Source organism: Salmo salar, chromosome 07 (genome assembly GCF_965601325.2).
Source record: "Salmo salar chromosome 07, fSalSal1, whole genome shotgun sequence".
Lineage (NCBI taxonomy): Eukaryota > Metazoa > Chordata > Actinopteri > Salmoniformes > Salmonidae > Salmo > Salmo salar.
Window position 1 is genome coordinate 63,865,272 of NC_138297.1, and position 20,490 is coordinate 63,885,761.

Below are 20,490 nucleotides of genomic sequence, written 5' to 3' on the forward strand. Positions count from 1 at the left end.
TATATGGATGAGCAATGACTGAGCGGCATAGGCAAGATGCAATAGATAGTATAGAATACAGTATATACATATGAGATGAGTAATGCAAGATATGTAAACATTATTAAATTGGCATTATTAAAGTGACTAGTGATCCATTTATTAAAGTGGCCAATGATTTCAAGTCTGTATGTAGGCAGCAGCCTCACTGTGTTAGTGATGGCTGTTTAACAGTCTGATAGCCTTGAGATAGAAGCAATTTTTCAGTCTCTCGGTCCCAGCTTTGATGCACCTGTACCGACCTCGCCTTCTGGATGGTAGCGGGGTGAACAGGCAGTGGCTCAGGTGGTTGTTGTCCTTGATGATATTTTTGGCCTTCCTGTGACATCGGGTGCTGTTGGTGTCCTGGAGGGCAGGGAGTTTGCCCCCGGTGATGCGTTGTGCAGACCGAACCACCCTCTGGAGAGCCCTGTGGCTATGGGCGGTGCAGTTGCCATACCAGGCGGTGATACAGCCCGACAAGATGCTCTCAATTGTGCATCTGTAAAAGTTTGCGAGGGTTTTACATTTCTTCAGCCTCCTGAGGTTGAAGAGGCACTGTTGCGCCTTCTTCACCACACTGCCTGTGTGGGTGGACCATTTCAGTTTGGCCATGATGTGTATGCCGAGGAATTTAAAACGTTCCACCTTCTCCACTGCTGTCTCGTCGATGTGGGTAGGGAGATGCTCCCTCTGCTGTTTCCTGAAGTCCACAATCATCTCCTTTGTTTTGTTGACCTTGAGTGAGAGGTTGTTTTCCTGACACCACACTCCGAGGGCCCTCACCTCCTCCCTATAGGCCGTCTTCATTGTTGATAATCAAGCCTACTACTGTTATGTCATCTACAAACTTGATGATTGAGTTGGAGGCATGCATGGCCACGCAGTCATGGGTGAACAGGGAGTACAGGAGAGGGCTGAGCACACACCCTTGTGGGGCCCCAGTGTTGAGGATCAGCGAAGTGGAGATGCTGTTTCCTACCTTCACCAGCTGGGGGCGGCCCGTCAGGAAGTCCAGGACCCAGTTGCACAGGGCGGGGTTGAGACCCAGGGCCTCAAGCTTAATGATGAGCTTGGAAGGTACTATGGTGTTGAATGCTGATCTGTAGTCAATGAACAGTATTCTTACATAGGTATTCCTCTTGTCCAGGTGGATTAGGGCAGTGGCGATTGCATCGTCTGTGGACCTATTGGGGTGATACGCAAATGAAGTGAATAACTACACTGTTTGTATTCGGCCATATTCCCAGTCAACTTTCCATGATTAAATGTGGTGGTTCGTGCTTTCAGTTTTGAGCGAATGCCGCCATCTATCCACGGTTTCTGGTTAGGGTAGGTTTTAGTAGTCACAGTGGGCACAACATCTCCTATGCACTTCCTTATAAACTCACTCACCGAATCAGTGTATAAACCAATATTATTCTCTGAAGCTACCCGGAACATGTTCCAGTCCACGTGATCAAAACAATCTTGAAGTGTGGATTCCGATTGGTCAGACCAGCATTGAATAGTCCTTGTTATGGGTACATCCTGTTTGAGTTTCTGCCTAAAGGAAGGGAGAAGAAAAATTGAGTCGTGGTCAGATTTGCCGAAGGGAGGGCAGGGGAGGGCCTTGAATGCATCGCGGAAGTTAGAGTAGCAGTGATCCAGAGTTTTGCCGGCGCAAGTACTGTAGTCAATATGCTGATAGAATTTAGGTAGCCTTGTTCTCAAATTAGCTTTGTAAAAATCCCCAGCTACAATAAATGCAGCCTCAGGATATATGGTTTCCAGTTTGCATAAATGCCAGTGAAGTTCCTTGAGGGCCGTCGTGGTATCGGCTTGAGGGGGGATATACACGGCAGTGACAATAACCGACGAGAATTCTCTTGGGAGATAATACGGTCGGCATTTGATTGCGTGGAATTCTAGGTCAGATGAACAAAAGGACTAGAGTTCCTACATGTTGTTACAATTACACCATGAGTCGTTAATCATGAAACGTACACCCTCGCCCTTCTTCCCGGAGAGATGTTTATTTCTGTCGGTGTGACGCACAAAGAATCCCGGTGGCTGTTTTCCATTTCAAATTCAATTTCTGTCCTTTGTTCAGCAACACTTTGATGCGAGCAAGACAATGTGTTATAGAGTAACTATTAAAAAGAGTTTAATAAAAACCTCTCGAAAAGCTTTACTGATTGTATTAAGTATCTGCAATTTTCGTCAGTTGGAACGGAACCTTCTACGGTGACTGTGCAGAATACGTGCCTGGAAGAAAACCCAACTTGGATTAATTGGGATATTGAAAACAGAACACTGCCTAACTTGAAAGAGCCTGCAGAAGGATCATAAAATGACCCCCAATTTGTTTCTGCTTTTGTTATGACTATAATACACATGTACAAAAGAAAAGTAGTGTATAGGATACAGTAACTTTTTCCTCTGATTATTTCATTCAGCAATAGTGATTCATGGGATGATAAGCTTTATGAAACACACCACCCAGGGTGATCATATAAATGAAACAGGCTTCACATAACCAAGGAACAGCTGTAAGAGACTGTCACTCGACCAGCGTATGGTTAAGCACAGCTGCAACCAGATCACTTAAAATAAGATTTTGGGTTGTTTTCTTTCCAAGATACAGATGCCGTATCTTAATTTCATCGTCATGTTGATGCACGAATGTTACTGCACAGCAGGAAATGCAAACTTGTAGTGTATTGAAGGTTTAAAAAGGCTTCTAATGTTTGTAATTTCCAGTTTAACAAACTGTCCTAACGAAAAATGTATCAACCACTACAAAATAAATCATAAATTATAATCCACATTTCCTGTTGCTGCAAGGTTATTTTGCTGCTGTAGCGAACTGGCTCAAATTAAGATCCTACATCTGTACAGCAATGAGAACACATCATACAATCAGAATTCATGAGTTGTTCTGCATCTGGTTAGGGAAAGGAAATACCTAGTCAGTTGCACAACTGAATGCATTCAACCAAAATGCCTTTAACATTTAACCCAAACCCTCTGAATAAGAGGTGCGAGGGGCTGCCTTCATCGACACCCAGTTGTTGTGGGTTAACTGTGGTCCATGTAGCTCAGTTGGTAAAGCATGGTGCTTGCAATGCCAGGGTTGTGGGTTTGATTCCCATTGGGGACCAGTATCAAATTGTATGCACTCACTGATGTAAATTGCTCTGGATAACAGCATCTATAAAAAGGTACAGTAACTTCCTTGCTCAAGGGCAGAACAGCAGATGTTTCCGGGTCAGGGATTCAAACCAGCAACCATTCAGTTACTGGCCCAACGCTCTTACACTTTGTGGACCAGCGCTCGCTTGTACAGAGAGTCTTACATTTTCTACTGTTTGAGTGCCTGCACCTCTTTAGAGAATACCGGCTCAAAAATACAAACCCTGGTACATAAATATGATGTACTTTAATCCACTTCAGGCCCTGTTCAGCACTATTCTAAGAACAAGCACTGTTCAGCACTATTCTAAGAACAAGCCCTGTTCAGCACTATTCTAAGAACAAGCCCTGTTCAGCACTATTCTAAGAACAAGTCCTGTTCAGCACTATTCTAAGAACAAGCACTGTTCAGCACTATTCTAAGAACAAGCCCTGTTCAGCACTATTCTAAGAACAAGCACCATTCAGCACTATTCTAAGAACAAGCCCTGTTCAGCACTATTCTAAGAACAAACACCATTCAGCACTATTCTAAGAACAAGCCCTGTTCAGCACTATTCTAAGAACAACCACCATTCAGCACTATTCTAAGAACAAGCCCTGTTCAGCACTATTCTAAGAACAAGCCCTGTTCAGCACTATTCTAAGAACAAGCACCATTCAGCACTATTCTAAGAACAAGCCCTGTTCAGCACTATTCTAAGAACAAACACCATTCAGCACTATTCTAAGAACAAGCCCTGTTCAGCACTATTCTAAGAACAACCACCATTCAGCACTATTCTAAGAACAAGCCCTGTTCAGCACTATTCTAAGAACAAGCCCTGTTCAGCACTATTCTAAGAACAAGCACCATTCAGCACTATTCTAAGAACAAGCCCTGTTCAGCACTATTCTAAGAACAAACACCATTCAGCACTATTCTAAGAACAAGCCCTGTTCAGCACTATTCTAAGAACAAGCCCTGTTCAGCACTATTCTAAGAACAAGCCCTGTTCAGCACTATTCTAAGAACAAGCACCATTCAGCACTATTCTAAGAACAAGCCCTGTTCAATGTCAGCACTCAATGTCAACAAAACAAAAGAGATGATCGTGGACTTCAGGAAACAGCAGAGGGAGCAGACCCCTATCCGCATCGACAGGACAGTAGTGGAGAAGGTGGAGAGTTTTAAGTTCCTCGGCGTACACATCACGGACAAACTGAAATGGTCCACCCACACAGACAGCGTGGTGAAGAAGGCGCAGCAGCGCCTCTTCAACCTCAGGAGGCTGAAGAAATTCGGCTTGTCACCAAAAACACTCACAAACTTTTACAGATGCACAATCGAGAGCATCCTGTCGGGCTGTATCACAGCCTGGTACGGCAGCTGCTCCGCCCATAACCAGAAGGCTCTCCAGAGGGTAGTGAGGTCTGCACAACGCATCACCGGGGGCAAACTACCTGCCCTCCAGGACACCTACACCACCCGATGTCACAGGAAGGCCAAAAAGATCATCAAGGACAACAACCACCCGAGCCACTGCCTGTTCACCCCGCTATCATCCAGAAGGCGAGGTCAGTACAGGTGCATCAAAGCAGGGACCGAGAGACTGAAAAACAGTTTCTATCTCAAGGCCATCAGACTGTTAAACAGCCATCACTAACATTGAGTGGCTGCTGATAACATACTGACTCGACTCAACTCAAGCCACTTTAATAATGGGAAAATTGATGTAATCAATTTATCACTTGCCACTTTATATTATTTATATTAGATAATGTTTACATAACCTACATTATTCATCTCATATGTATATACTGTACGCCATACCATCTACTGCATCTTGACATCTTGATGTAATTAGATGTATCGCTAGCCACTTTAAACAATGCCACTTTATATAATGTTTTCATAACCTACATTACTCATCTCATATGTATATACTGTACTCTATACCATCTACTGCATCTTGCCATCCTGATGTAATGTATCACTAGCCACCTTAAACAATGCTGCTTTATATGTTTTCATACCCTACAATACTCATCTCATATGTATATACTGTACTCTATACCATCTACTGCATCTTGCCTATGCCGTTCGGCCGTCACTCATTTATATATTTATATGTACATATTCGTATTCATTCCTTTACACTTGTGTGTATAAGGTAGTTGTTGTGGAATTGGTAGATTACTTGTTAGATATTACTGTATGGTCGGAACTATAAGCACAAGCATTTCGCTACACTTGCATTTACACCTGCTAACCATGTGTATGTGACAAATACATTTGATTTGATTTGATTTGTTCAGCACTATTCTAAGAACAAGCCCTGTTCAGCACTATTCTAAGAACAAGCCCTGTTCAGCACTATTCTAAGAACAAGCCCTGTTCAGCACTATTCTAAGAACAAGCCCTGTTCAGCACTATTCTAAGAACAAGCCCTGTTCAGCACTATTCTAAGAACAAGCCCTGTTCAACACTATTCTAAGAACAAATATTAGACCTACTAGAAATAGAGTGCTCTCTGGAAGTCATGAGAAGAAAACACACTTTACTATGACACTCAGAAGGAACAAGTGTGTATGACTTCACTGACTACTCAGGAGGACACTAAACAACTAAAGAGCCCTAAAGACAGGCTGGATGGTCAGAACAGGTCGAGACACATCCTATGCACAAAGTTAGACTGAAAACCTACTCAGAGAATGAAGCTAAATATGTCTGTATGGAATGGTGCACATTCCCTCATCTTTAATGGCTATTGTTTACCACCACCTGTTGTGTTTACTGAATACAACACAGAACATTGTTTTCCTGTGTGGCTACATTATTAGGAGTTAGTAACAAACAGAACTCAATGAAGTGGTATTGTTGACAGTTTACCATGATGGAATATGAATTGATAAGAAAAACAAACCTTGTTAATTGTGAACAGTTAGCTAAATCTACTGTCCTAACTTAGCTGCATGGCCTCAAGCATGTGAAATTCTGAGTTATACACAAATCTAAAAATACTTTCTGAGAAGTGCAAGAACTTGTTTTACTTGCCAAAATTATAATTCACTTGAAGGGCATATTGTTATAGAAAACAAAAACATGGGCAGGTTCCAGAAATCAGTCCAGAAATATGAGGTTCATGGTTAATGCTGTTAAACCCTCTACTGGACCAAAAACTACCAGATCAGTGATTAATGAGATACAATGTTCTTACGAACTATAAATGGATCATGAAAAACCTCAGTCAACATCTGAGCCAAAGGCCAACCATTTGATACTGTCTCAAAGAACCTACTACAGTAGTCACAGGACAGAGGATCAAGTCTATCTACGAACATTTATGTTCAGTTCAGGGCCACTATAAAAGTCTCTCCCAAAATGAGAATCCTGCTTCACGGGACCTGCCAAATCCTACTACCCCTTTAACACACACACACACACACACACACACACACACACACACACACACACACACACACACACACACACACACACACACACACACACACACACACACACACACACACACACCACCATCTGGAGTGTTTCACAAACATTTTGATGTGTTGAACCAGAAGGCTGTTATGAATATTTTCTATGTGATTTAAGATTGAAGAACAATGAATGGACCCAGATTAATTTGCATAGAGGACCTATAAAACAAGGAGAGGAATCAAGACTACATTTGGATCCAGGAGAAAGCACAATGATCTTAAATGTTTTTCCACAGTTTCTCCTGAGCTGAGAGGGTGATGTCACCATGTGACAATGGAGAGAAGGGAACTCTTCAGCTGTTCTGGGCCCGTCTTCATAAAGAGTCACAGTGTAGGAGTACTGATCCAGGATAAATGTTGCCTTTTAGATCATAATGAATATGATTATATAGACAGTGGGACCTGATCCAAGATCAAGAGTCCTATCCTGAGATGTTTTATGAAAACAGGCCCTGGTCTCAACTCCAGGGTGTTCAAATTCAATTGCTTCAGAGTAAATACACTTCTTTATATAGATATATATATCACAAAAACCCATTGTCTGGACCAAAACTCTCCAAACTCAACAGTTCTTGGTGCAATCCATAACAATCTTTAGAGTTATTTCCTGTGTATGTATATGCCTCCTACAGAGGATGCCTCCAGGACAGGGGTTGGTTGGCTTGGTTCAAATGACGAGCAGACCTTGATGATGCCCTGCTCTGCGGACTGCAGGAGACAAGGGTTACCACAGCTCAGCTTGTGGAGAAAATTCTCTGTACTCATGACAATGAATACTTGGCGCCCTCTGCTGGAATTTAGCTGTCTGTTTGCCCCTGCATGCATGCGATTCAATATGATCAATACATTTTTCTAAACGACAAATAAACACAGTGCATGCACAGTTTTAATTCAACAATTCAAATATAGCTAGTATTTTACCTGTCTTATTGCCTCTTTGCTGTTTTAAAAGTTTAAAAAACTGTTTTTTCAGTCTTGCTGAAAAGGATGTTGGGGCGTCGTTGTTATGGCAACGTTTTCAAGGCATTCAACAGAACAGAGAGGCTGAGATTTACTGAAGCATTTTGTTGTTTAGCTAGCTAGCTACCAATAACATTTACAAATAGCTCTACTTCCCAGACCTAACTTTTATGGCATAATGCTGGATCATTATTTTGACAAAGTTGAAGTCACAGGTGAATAAAGGGACTGTTACAGGTAAGAATAACATAGTGTAGCTGTAAGAGTTAACGTTAGCTACCTATAGCTATGTCTTATTTCCCTAGCTGGCTAACACGAGTCTGGTCAGTTGTAACTAGTAGTTAGCAGTTTTGAGTAGAAAGCGAATTTATCGGTTCTGTTTGGCTAAAATGATTCATTCGTATCATCTAAATCCAATGCTCTCTAGCTAGTAACGGTTTATTACAGATAGAACAGTGATCATTGACATTGCACCTTGCAAATGAACACAGACAGTGGTGCGCTTCTAGAAAAATGAGTTAGGAGTGGAAAAGGTTCATTTGGAGCCCTGAACACAGGCCCAGTCTCCAGTTGAAACGGGTTCAATAGTCTTTCTATCAGTATTTATTGTATACTTCTTAGGCCTAACAATTCGGGAAAAATCTGTTGATTTCACGTTGAATTCACGTTAGTTGACACTCAACCAAATGTGAATCAAAACTAGACATTGAACTGACGCCTGTGCTCAGTGGGAAGTAAGTCTGAAGAGGATAGGGACTTTACTTACTGTAAGTTACTGGGCCAGCAGCCATGGTTTAGAGGGGTCCAGCCACTGGGCCAGCAGTCATGGTTTAGAGGGGTCCAGTCACTGGGCCAGCAGCCATGGTTTAGAGGGGTCCAGCCACTGGGCCAGCAGTCATGGTTTAGAGGGGTCCAGCCACTGGGCCAGCAGCCATGGTTTAGAGGGGTCCAGCCACTGGGCCAGCAGCCATGGTTTAGAGGGGTCCAGCCACTGGGCCAGCAGCCATGGTTTAGAGGGGTCCAGCCACTGGGCCAGCAGCCATGGTTTAGAGGGATCCAGCCACTGGGCCAGCAGCCATGGTTTAGAGGGGTCCAGTCACTGGGCCAGCAGCCATGGTTTAGAGGGGTCCAGCCACTGGGCCAGCAGCCATGGTTTAGAGGGGTCCAGCCACTGGGCCAGCAGCCATGGTTTAGAGGGGTCCAGCCACTGGGCCAGCAGCCATGGTTTAGAGGGATCCAGCCACTGGGCCAGCAGCCATGGTTTAGAGGGGTCCAGCCACTGGGCCAGCAGCCATGGTTTAGAGGGGTCCAGCCACTGGGCCAGCAGCCATGGTTTAGAGGGGTCCAGCCACTGGGCCAGCAGCCATGGTTTAGAGGGGTCCAGCCACTGGGCCAGCAGCCATGGTTTAGAGGGATCCAGCCACTGGGCCAGCAGCCATGGTTTAGAGGGGTCCAGCCACTGGGCCAGCAGCCATGGTTTAGAGGGGTCCAGCCACTGGGCCAGCAGCCATGGTTTAGAGGGGTCCAGCAAAGCAGCTGGGTTTAGTATTTTCTGTAGGTTCCAGAACACTGAGCTGTGTCCCAAATGGCAGCCTATTCCCTATAGTGGACTGCGTTTGACCAGGGCCCATGTGTCCCATATGGGGCCTGATCAAATGTACTACACTATAGAGAATAGGGTGCCATTTGGGACACATCCTAGGTCAAAGACTGGAGCTGGAGGCTATGAGGGTTGCAGCAGTCTGTCTTTCATCAGTGTAATGTAGAGTGGATAGAATACACAAGGCTAAGATTTTGTATATTCCTGTAAATACTTTGCAAAGCCAGTAAATGTAAAATGTAAATGACTAGTAGTTACGGAATTGTCTAGTGCTCTTCTTCTTTAGAAGATCATGAAAATGCTGACTAATCCTGTCTGTCTGCTGTCTGTCTGCTGTCTCTGTCTGTCTGTCTGCTGTCTCTGGCTGTCTGTCTGCTGTCTCTGGCTGTCTATCTGCTGTTTCTGGCTGTCTGTCTGCTGTCTCCTGTCTGCTGCCTGCTGTCTCTGCCTGTCTGCTATCTCTGGCCGTCTGTCTGCTGTCTCTGGCTGTCTGTCTGCTGTCTCTGGCTGTCTGTCTCCTGTCTGCTGCCTGCTGTCTCTGTCTGTCTGCTATCTCTGGCTGTCTGTCTGCTGTCTCTGGCTGTCTGTCTGCTGTCTCTGGCTGTCTGTCTGCTGTCTCTGGCTGTCTGTCTGCTGTCTGCTGCCTGCTGTCTCTGTCTGTCTGCTGTCTCTGTCTGTCTGCTGTCTCTGGCTGTCTGCTGCCTGCTGTCTCTGTCTGTCTGCTGTCTTTGTTTGTCTGCTGTCTCTGTCTGTCTGCTGTCTCTTGCTGTCTGTCGGCTGTCTCTGTCTGTCGGCTGTCTCTGTCTGTCTGCTGTCTGTCTGTCTGCTGTCTCTGTCTGTCTGCTTCCTGCTGTCTCTGTCTGTCTGCTGTCTCTGGCTGTCTGTCTGCTGTCTCTGTCTGTCTGCTGCCTGCTGTCTCTGTCTGTCTGTCTGCTGTCTCTGTCTGTCTGCTGTCTCTGTCTGTCTGTCTGTCTGTCTGTCTGTCTGTCTGTCTGTCTGTCTGTCTGTCTGTCTGTCTGTCTGTCTGTCTGTCTGTCTGTCTGCTGTCTCTATCTGCGTGTCTGTCTGTGTGCGTGTCTGTCTGTGTGCGTGTGTGTCTGCGTGTCTGTCTGCGTGTCTGTCTGCGTGTGTGTCTGCGTGTGTGTGACAGGGCCACTATGAGCCAAGCTGGGGAGCAGACCAACCCTCCCAGTGGAGGAGGAGGAGGAGGAGGTGAGGAGGAGACTACTCCTCTATTAGCCCTGGCTCCTGATGCTGACCTACAGGAGGAGAGCCTGGCCCTGGGCCCCACTCACGTCTCTGCCAGCCCAGCCTTCCAGTGCTTAGACCAGGTAACACATACTCTTTTCACGCTACTGAGACAAGCCGAGCCGAGCTGACCCCTACTGGGCTGACCTAGTTATTCATCCACCATAGTTGCTAGAACTCTGTCACCATGACCAGTTGAAACCAGAGGTCTCTTCACAGTCCCCAGGTCCAGAACAGAGGCTGGGAAACACACAATATTAAATAGAGCCATGACTACATGGAACTCTCTGCCACACCAGGTAACTCACACTTTACGTCATGACGCGGACTGTGAAGAAACACAAAGATATTTTGATGCATTTTGCATTGTAATATGCATTATATTATGTATTGTATTGTAATTTGTATTGTATTATGTATTGTAATATGTATTGTATTGTAATATGCATTGTATTATAATATGTATTGTATTGTGTATTGTAATATGTAATGTATTATGTATTGTATTGTAATATGTATTGTATTATTTATTGTATTGTAATATGTATTGTAGTATGTATTGTATTATGCATTGTATTATATATTGTATTATGCATTGTATTATCTATTGTATTTTGTATTGTATATTGTATTTTGTATTGCATTGTATTATATATTGAATTTTGCATTGTATTATATTATGTATTGTATTTTGTATTGTATTGTATTTTGCATTGTATTTTGTATTGTATTATGTATTTGTCAAACGGTGGGTGTAGCTGGTGCATGGAAGTCAGGCGCAGGAGAGCAGAGATGAGTGGACAAAGCACTTTACTGAGGCAATTATTAGAACAGAACGCAACCGCATCACAAAAACAAATGCCCAAAGAACATGCGAGGCAGCACAAAGTACAACAACCAAGTACAAAGTACCGGCTGCCACAAAGCACGGGTACAAAACAAGACCCGGCGCAAACCAGCCGGAAGCGTGCCAACCTTGACAATAAACAATACCCCACACAGACATGGAGGGAACAGAGGGCTAAATACACATAGTAATTATGAGGAGATGTAAACCAGGTGTGCAGGAAAACAAGACAAAACAAATGGAAAATGAAAGGTGGAGCGGCGATGGCTAGAAGACCGGTGACGTCGACCGCCGAACGCCGCCCGAACAAGGAGAGGGACCGACTTCGGCGGAAGTCGTGACAGTACCACACCCTTGACGCGCGGCTCCAGCAGCGCTCCGACACCGGCCTCGGGGACGACCCAGAGGGCGAGGCGCAGTGCGATCCGGATGGAGACGGTGGAACTCCCGCAGCATTGAAGGGTCCAATACGTCCTCCACCGGGACCCAGCATCTCTCCTCTGGACCATACCCCTCCCAGTCCACGAGGTACTGAAGGCCCCTCGCCCGACACCTCGAATCCAGTATGGAGCGAACGGAGTACGCCGGGACCCCCTCGATGTCCAGAGGGGGCGAAGGAACCTCCCGCACCTCAGACTCCTGGAGTGGGCCTGCCACCACCGGCCTGAGGAGAGACACATGGAACGAGGGGTTAAAACGGTAATCGGGGAAAGCTGTAACCTGTAACTCACCTCGTTCAGTCTCCTCAGGACTTTAAATGGCCCCACAAACCACGGTCCCAGCTTCCGGCAGGGCAGGCGGAGGGGCAGGTTTCGGGTCGAGAGCCAGATCCGGTCCGCCTCACTGCGGTGACGGTCTGCGCTGGCTTTCTGGCGCAGCACGGCCCGCTGGAGGTGAACATGGGCGGTGTCCCATGTCTCCTCCGCGCGCCTGAACCAGTCGTCCACTGCAGGAGCCTCAGTCTGACTCTAACCGGCTGATACCTCAGTACGCACTGGAAGGGGGAGAGGTTAGTGGAGGAGTGGCGAAACGAGTTCTGAGCCATCTCGGCCCAGGGCACGAAGGCCGCCCGCCGCCCACCCCCCTGGCCGGTCCTGGCAATAAGGCCGCAGAAACCTACCCATATCCTGGTTCACTCTCTCCACCTGCCCATTACTCTCGGGGTGCAAACCCAAGGTAAGGCTGATCGAGACCCCCAGACGTTCCATGAACGCCCTCCAGAACCTCGAAGTGAACTGGGAACCCCGATCAGACACTATATCCTCAGGCACCCCGTAGTGCCGGAAGACGTGCGTAAACAAGGCCTCTGCAGTCTGTAGGGCCGTAGGGAGACCGGGCAGAGGAAGGAGACGGCAGGACTTAGAGAAACGATCCACAACAACCAGGATCGTAGTGTTTCCCTGTGATGGGGGGAGATCGGTAAGGAAATTGATCGACAGGTGCGACCATGGCCGTTGTGGAACGGGTAAGGGGTGTAGCTTACCTCTGGGCAGGTGCCTCGGAGCCTTACACTGAGCGCACACCAAGCAGGAGGAAACATAAACCCTCACGTCCTTAGCCAAAGTGGGCCACCAGTACTTCCCACTCAGACAGCGCACCGTCCGACCAATGCCTGGATGACCAGAGGAAGGGGACGTGTGGGCCCAATAGATCAGCTGGTCACGGACAGCAGACGGAACGTACAGACGCCCAGCGGGACACTGGAGGGGAGCGGGCTCTGCACGTAACGCCTGCTCAATGTCCGCGTCCAGCTCTCACACTACCAGCGCCACCAGGCAGGAGGCCGGGAGTATGGGAGTGGGATCTATGGGCCACTCCTCTGTGTCATATAGCCGGGACAGTGCGTCTTCCTTCACATTCTGGGAGCCTGGTCTGTAAGAAAGGGTGAAAACAAAACGGGTGAAAAACATGGCCCACCTTGCCTGATGAGGATTCAGTCTCCTTGCTGCCTGGATGTACTCCAGATTGCGGTGGTCAGTCCAGATGAGAAAAGGGTGTTTAGCCCCCTCAAGCCAATGTCTCCACGCCTTCAAAGCCTTGACGACAGCCAACAGCTCCCGGTCCCCCACCCTAGAAACCGCTGCACCTCCTTTACCGTGGTGGGAGTCGGCCAATTACGCACGGCTGAAATTCGGTCACTCTCCATCTCCAACCCGAGGTGGACATGCGGTACCCTAGGAAGGAGACGGGCTGCTGGAAGAATAGGCATTTCTTATCCTTGACGTACAGGTCATGCTCCAGCAGTCGACCAAGCACCCTGCGCACCAGGGACACATGCTCGGCGCGTGCAGCGGAGTATATCAGAATGTCATCAATATACACCACTACACCCTGCCCGTGCAGGTCCCTGAAAATCTTGTCTACAAAGGCTTGGAAGACTGATGGAGCATTCATCAACCCGTACAGCATGACAAGGTACTCATAATGCCCTGAAGTAGTACTGAACGCCGTCTTCCACTCGTCTACATCCCGGATACGCACCAGGTTGTAAGCACTCCTGAGATCTAGTTTGGTGAAGAAGCGCGCCCCGTGCATTGACTCAATCGCTGTGGCTATGAGAGGTAGCGGGTAACTGTACTTCACAGTGATCTGGTTTAGGGATCGATAGTCAATACACGGGCGCAGACCTCCCTCCTTCTTCTTCACAAAAAAATATTCTCGAGGAGGCGAGTGAAGTAGAGGACCGAATGTACCCCTGACGCAGGGATTCGGAAACATATGTTTCCATAGCCGCCGTCTCCGCCAGTGACAGGGGATACACGTGAATCCTGGGAAGTGCGGCATCTACCAGGAGATTTATTGCACAATCCCCCCGTCGATGGGGTGGTAATTGAGTCGCCTTCTTTTTGGAGAAGGCGAGAGCCAAATCGGCATATTCGTGGGAATGCGCACGGTGGAGATCTGGTCTGGACTTTCCACCGTAGTAGCACCAACGGAAACCCCTAAACACCTCACCAAGCACTCTCGCGACCACCCCGTGAGAGCCCTCCGTTGCCATGAAACAGTGGGGTCATGACAGGCTAACCAGGGTAGGCCTAACACCACGGGAAACGCAGGAGAGTCAATGAAGAAGAGACTGATTCTCTCCTTGTGACTCCCCTGCGTCACCATGCCCAGGCGAGACAACTGCGCCAGCTGCGCAAGCTGCAGCGATAGTGGTCGATCAGTGCCCTGTCGTTCCATCCCGCTCCGGCGGCCAGGGTCCGTAAGTCCAGAGCGAACTCCTGGGCGCTCCTCGTCCCCTGCCGCAGGTGGAAGAGACGTTCACCCGCCGCTCTACCCTCGGGCAGGTGGTCGAAGACTGCCCGGAAACGATGGGTGAACTCCTCGAAGTGGTCCAGCCCCGCATCTCCATCCACCTACACGGCGTTTGCCCAGTCCAGGGCTTTCCCGGAGAGGCATGAGACGAGGGCGGACACACCCTCTCACGGCCCGAAGGAGCCGGGTGGACGGTCGCCAGGTATAACTCCAATTGCAGCAGGAAACCCTGGCAGCGGGCAGCACATCATACTGCCTGGGGAGGGCGAGACGAATCCCACTGGAACCAGGTGCAGGGGGGGCGAGTAGTGGAGGCCCCTGTTGTGCTGGTGGATGTGCTGGAGGGACTCCCTGTCTCTCCCAACGGTCCATTGTTTGGATGACGCGGTCCAGAGCGGCGCCGAGATGGTGGAGCATCGCTGCGTGTTCCTGGACGCGCTCCTCTACCCCTATAACAGGGGCACCTGCTCCTGCTGACTTCATAGGACGGGTGGGATATTCTGTCAAACGGTGGGTGTAGCTGGTGCATGGAAGTCAGGCGCAGAAGAGCAGAGATGAGTGGACAAAGCACTTTACTGAGGCAATTATTAGAACAGAACGCAACCGCGTCACAAAAACAAATGCCCAAAGAACAAGTGAGGCAGCACAAAGTACAACAACCAAGTACAAAGTACCGGCTGCCACAAAGCACGGGTACAAAACAAGACCCGGCGCAAACCAGCCGGAAGCGTGCAAACTTTGACAATAAACAATACCCCACACAGACATGGAGGGAACAGAGGGCTAAATACACATAGTAATTATGAGGAGATGTAAACCAGGTGTGCAGGAAAACAAGACAAAACAAATGGAAAATGAAAGGTGGAGCAGCGATGGCTAGAAGACCGGTGACGTCGACCGCCGAACGCCGCCCGAACAAGGAGAGGGACCGACTTCGGCGGAAGTCGTGACAGTACCACACCCTTGACGCGCGGCTCCAGCAGTGCGCCGACACCGGCCTCGGGGACGACCCAGAGGGCGAGGCGCAGTGCGATCCGGATGGAGACGGTGGAACTCCCGCAGCATTGAAGGGTCCAATACGTCCTCCACCGGGACCCAGCATCTCTCCTCTGGACCGTACCCCTCCCAGTCCACGAGGTACTGAAGGCCCCTCGCCCGACACCTCGAATCCAATATGGAGCGAACGGAGTACGCCGGGACCCCCTCGATGTCCAGAGGGGGCGAAGGAACCTCCTGCACCTCAGACTCCTGGAGTGGGCCTGCCACCACCGGCCTGAGGAGAGACACATGGAACGAGGGGTTAATACGGTAATCGGGGGAAGCTGTAACCTGTAACTCACCTCGTTCAGTCTCCTCAGGACTTTAAATGGCCCCACAAACCACGGTCCCAGCTTCCGGCAGGGCAGGCGGAGGGGCAGGTTTCGGGTCGAGAGCCAGATCCGGTCCGCCTCACTGCGGTGACGGTCTGCGCTGGCTTTCTGGTGCAGCACGGCCCGCTGGAGGTGAACATGGGCGGTGTCCCATGTCTCCTCCGCGCGCCTGAACCAGTCGTCCACTGCAGGAGCCTCAGTTCGACTCTGATGGAAAGGCGCCAGAACCGGCTGATACCCCAGTACACACTGGAAGGGGGAGAGGTTAGTGGAGGAGTGGCGAAACGAGTTCTGAGCCATCTCGGCCCAGGGCACGAAGGCCGCCCACCCCCCTGGCCGGTCCTGGCAATAAGGCCGCAGAAACCTACCCATATCCTGGTTCACTCTCTCCACCTGCCTATTACTCTCGGGGTGCAAACCCGAGGTAAGGCTGATCGAGACCCCCAGACGTTCCATGAATGCCCTCCAGAACCTCGAAGTGAACTGGGAACCCCGATCAGACACTATATCCTCAGGCACCCCGTAGTGCCGGAAGACGTGCGTAAACAAGGCCTCTGCAGTCTGTAGGGCCGTAGGGAGACCGGGCAGAGGAAGGAGACGGCAGGACTTAGAGAAACGATCCACAACAACCAGGATCGTAGTGTTTCCCTGTGATGGGGGGAGATCGGTAAGGAAATTGATCGACAGGTGCGACCATGGCCGTTGTGGAACGGGTACGGGGTGTAGCTTACCTCTGGGCAGGTGCCTCGGAGCCTTACACTGAGCGCACACCAAGCAGGAGGAAGCATAAACCCTCACGTCCTTAGCCAAAGTGGGCCACCAGTACTTCCCACTCAGACAGCGCACCGTCCGACCGATGCCTGGATGACCAGAGGAAGGGGACGTGTGGGTCCAGTAGATCAGCTGGTCACGGACAGCAGACGGAACGTACAGACGCCCAGCGGGACACTGGAGGGGAGCGGGCTCTGCACGTAACGCCTGCTCAATGTCCGCGTCCAGCTCCCACACTACCAGCGCCACCAGGCAGGAGGCCGGGAGTATGGGAGTGGGATCTATGGGCCACTCCTCTGTGTCATATAGCCGGGACAGTGCGTCTTCCTTCACATTCTGGGAGCCTGGTTTGTAAGAAAGGGTGAAAACAAAACGGGTGAAAAACATGGCCCACCTTGCCTGATGAGGATTCAGTCTCCTTGCTGCCTGGATGTACTCCAGATTGCGGTGGTCAGTCCAGATGAGAAAAGGGTGTTTAGCCTCCTCAAGCCAATGTCTCCACGCCTTCAAAGCCTTGACGACAGCCAACAGCTCCCGGTCCCCCACCCTAGAAACCGCTGCACCTCCTTTACCGTGGTGGGAGTCGGCCAATTACGCACGGCTGAAATTCGGTCACTCTCCATCTCCACCCCCGAGGTGGAAATGCGGTACCCTAGGAAGGAGACGGGCTGCTGGAAGAATAGGCATTTCTTATCCTTGACGTACAGGTCATGCTCCAGCAGTCGACCAAGCACCCTGCGCACCAGGGACACATGCTCGGCGCGTGCAGCGGAGTATATCAGAATGTCATCAATATACACCACTACACCCTGCCCGTGCAGGTCCCTGAAAATCTTGTCTACAAAGGCTTGGAAGACTGATGGAGCATTCATCAACCCGTACAGCATGACAAGGTACTCATAATGCCCTGAAGTAGTACTGAACGCCGTCTTCCACTCATCTACATCCCGGATACGCACCAGGTTGTAAGCACTCCTGAGATCTAGTTTGGTGAAGAAGCGCGCCCCGTGCATTGACTCAATCGCTGTGGCTATGAGAGGTAGTGGGTAACTGTACTTCACAGTGATCTGGTTTAGGGATCGATAGTCAATACACGGGCGCAGACCTCCCTCCTTCTTCTTCACAAAAAATAATCTCGAGGAGGCGAGTGAAGTAGAGGACCGAATGTACCCCTGACGCAGGGATTCGGAAACATATGTTTCCATAGCCGCCGTCTCCGCCAGTGACAGGGGATACACGTGACTCCTGGGAAGTGCGGCATCTACCAGGAGATTTATTGCACAATCCCCCCGTCGATGGGGTGGTAATTGAGTCGCCTTCTTTTTGGAGAAGGCGAGAGCCAAATCGGCATATTCATGGGAATGCGCACGGTGGAGATCTGGTCTGGACTTTCCACCGTAGTAGCACCAACGGAAACCCCTAAACACCTCACCAAGCACTCTCGCGACCACCCCGTGAGAGCCCTCCGTTGCCATGAAACAGTGGGGTCATGACAGGCTAACCAGGGTAGGCCTAACACCACGGGAAACGCAGGAGAGTCAATGAAGAAGAGACTGATTCTCTCCTTGTGACCCCCCTGCGTCACCATGCCCAGGCGAGACAACTGCGCAAGCTGCAGCGATAGTGGTCGATCAGGGCCCTGTCGTTCCATCCCGCTCCGGCGGCCAGGGTCCGAAAGTCCAGAGCGAACTCCTGGGCGCTCCTCGTCCCCTGCCGCAGGTGGAAGAGACGTTCACCCGCCGCTCTACCCTCGGGCAGGTGGTCGAAGACTGCCCGGAAATGATGGGTGAACTCCTCGAAGTGGTCCAGCCCCGCATCTCCATCCACCTACACGGCGTTTGCCCAGTCCATGGCTTTCCCGGAGAGGCATGAGACGAAGGCGGACACACCCTCTCACGGCCCGAAGGAGCCGGGTGGACGGTCGCCAGGTATAACTCCAATTGCAGCAGGAAACCCTGGCAGCGGGCAGCACATCATACTGCCTGGGGAGGGCGAGACGAATCCCACTGAAACCGGGTGCAGGGGGGGGCGAGTAGTGGAGGCCCCTGTTGTGCTGGTGGATGTGCTGGAGGGACTCCCTGTCTCTCCCAACGGTCCATTGTTTGGATGACGCGGTCCAGGGCGGCACCGAGATGGTGGAGCATCGCTGCGTGTTCCTGGACGCGCTCCTCTACCCCTATAACAGGGGCACCTGCTCCTGCTGACTTCATAGGACGGGTGGGATATTCTGTCAAACGGTGGGTGTAGCTGGTGCATGGAAGTCAGGCGCAGGAGAGCAGAGATGAGTGGACAAAGCACTTTACTGAGGCAATTATTAGAACAGAACGCAACCGCGTCACAAAAACAAATGCCCAAAGAACAAGTGAGGCAGCACAAAGTACAACAACCAAGTACAAAGTACCGGCTGCCACAAAGCACGGGTACAAAACAAGACCCGGAGCAAACCAGCCGGAAGCGTGCAAACTTTGACAATAAACAATACCCCACACAGACATGGAGGGAACAGAGGGCTAAATACACATAGTAATTATGAGGAGATGTGAACCAGGTGTGCAGGAAAACAAGACAAAACAAATGGAAAATGAAAGGTGGAGCAGCGATGGCTAGAAGACCGGTGACGTCGACCGCTGAACGCTGCCCGAACAAGGAGAGGGACTGACTTCGGCAGAAGTCATGAAAGGTGGAGCAGCGATGGCTAGAAGACTGGTGACGTCGACCGCCAAACGCCGCCCGAACAAGGAGAGGGACTTACTTCGGCGGAAATCGTGACAGTATTGTATTTTGTATTGTATTATGTATTGTATAATGTATTATGTATGTGATAGGTGGTTGGGATACCACTGTGATACAGTTTGTGGTTGTCTCGGCTGGCTATCTCCAGGTAAATGCACTAGCTGTGGGTTTCTCTGGATGGGAGTGTCTGCTGATTGGCTAAATTGTAATGTAAATGTTGTGCTATGTATATTTATGTATATTATGGCTTTTATTTGTTGTGTTGTTTCCTGTTTGGACCCCAGGAAGAGTAGCCGTTGCCTCGGCAATAACTAATTGGGGATCCTAATAAATAGTAAATACTAAAAAAACATTAGCCAATCCTGAACCCTTATGAAGGGAAATGAATAAAACATCAGCCAATCCTGAACCCTTCTGTAGGGAAAATGTATAAAACATCAGCCAATTCTGAAGACTTATGAAGGAAAAATGAATAAAACATCAGCCAATCCTGAACCCTTATGAAGAACAAATGTATAAAACATCAGCCAATCCTGAACCCTTATGAAGGGAAAATGAATAAAACATCAGCCAATCCTGAACCCTTATGAAGAAAAAATGTATAAAACATCAGCCAATCCTGAACCCTTTTGAAGGAAAAATGAATAAAACATCAGCCAATCCTGAACCCTTATGAAGGAAAAATGAATAAAACATCAGCCAATCCTGAACCCTTTTGAAGGAAAAATGAATAAAACATCAGCCAATCCTGAACCCTTATGAAGGAAAAATGAATAAAACATCAGCCAATCCTGAACCCTTATGAAGGAAAAATGTATAAAACATCAGCCAATCCTGAACCCTTATGAAGGAAAAATTAATAGAAATGCCAGTACACTGGTGTATACTCCAATGTAAGCTGTATGAGTATGCAAGAGTGTGTGGCTATTTCTATTGCTGTGCACTACAGCACCCAGACAATTGTTTGATTTACATACACTACCTTTAAACACAATATTATAAGCTAACAAATAGAGTCCTGCTGATGGTTG

General features: G+C 49.0%; 1 protein-coding gene across 1 annotated transcript in view; it reads left to right on the plus strand.

Annotated features, from left to right (window-relative positions):
- Positions 1-7,703: 7,703 nt before the first annotated feature.
- LOC106577472 (coiled-coil domain-containing protein 146) overlaps positions 7,704-20,490 on the plus strand; it is an 88,155-nt gene continuing 75,368 nt past the window's right edge. The window contains exons 1-2 of the mRNA XM_082977899.1: positions 7,704-7,869; positions 10,383-10,563. Of these exons, the coding sequence (XP_082834025.1) occupies positions 10,390-10,563 (174 nt within the window). The 5' untranslated portion in view covers positions 7,704-7,869; positions 10,383-10,389. The remainder of the gene's footprint in view (positions 7,870-10,382; positions 10,564-20,490) is intronic.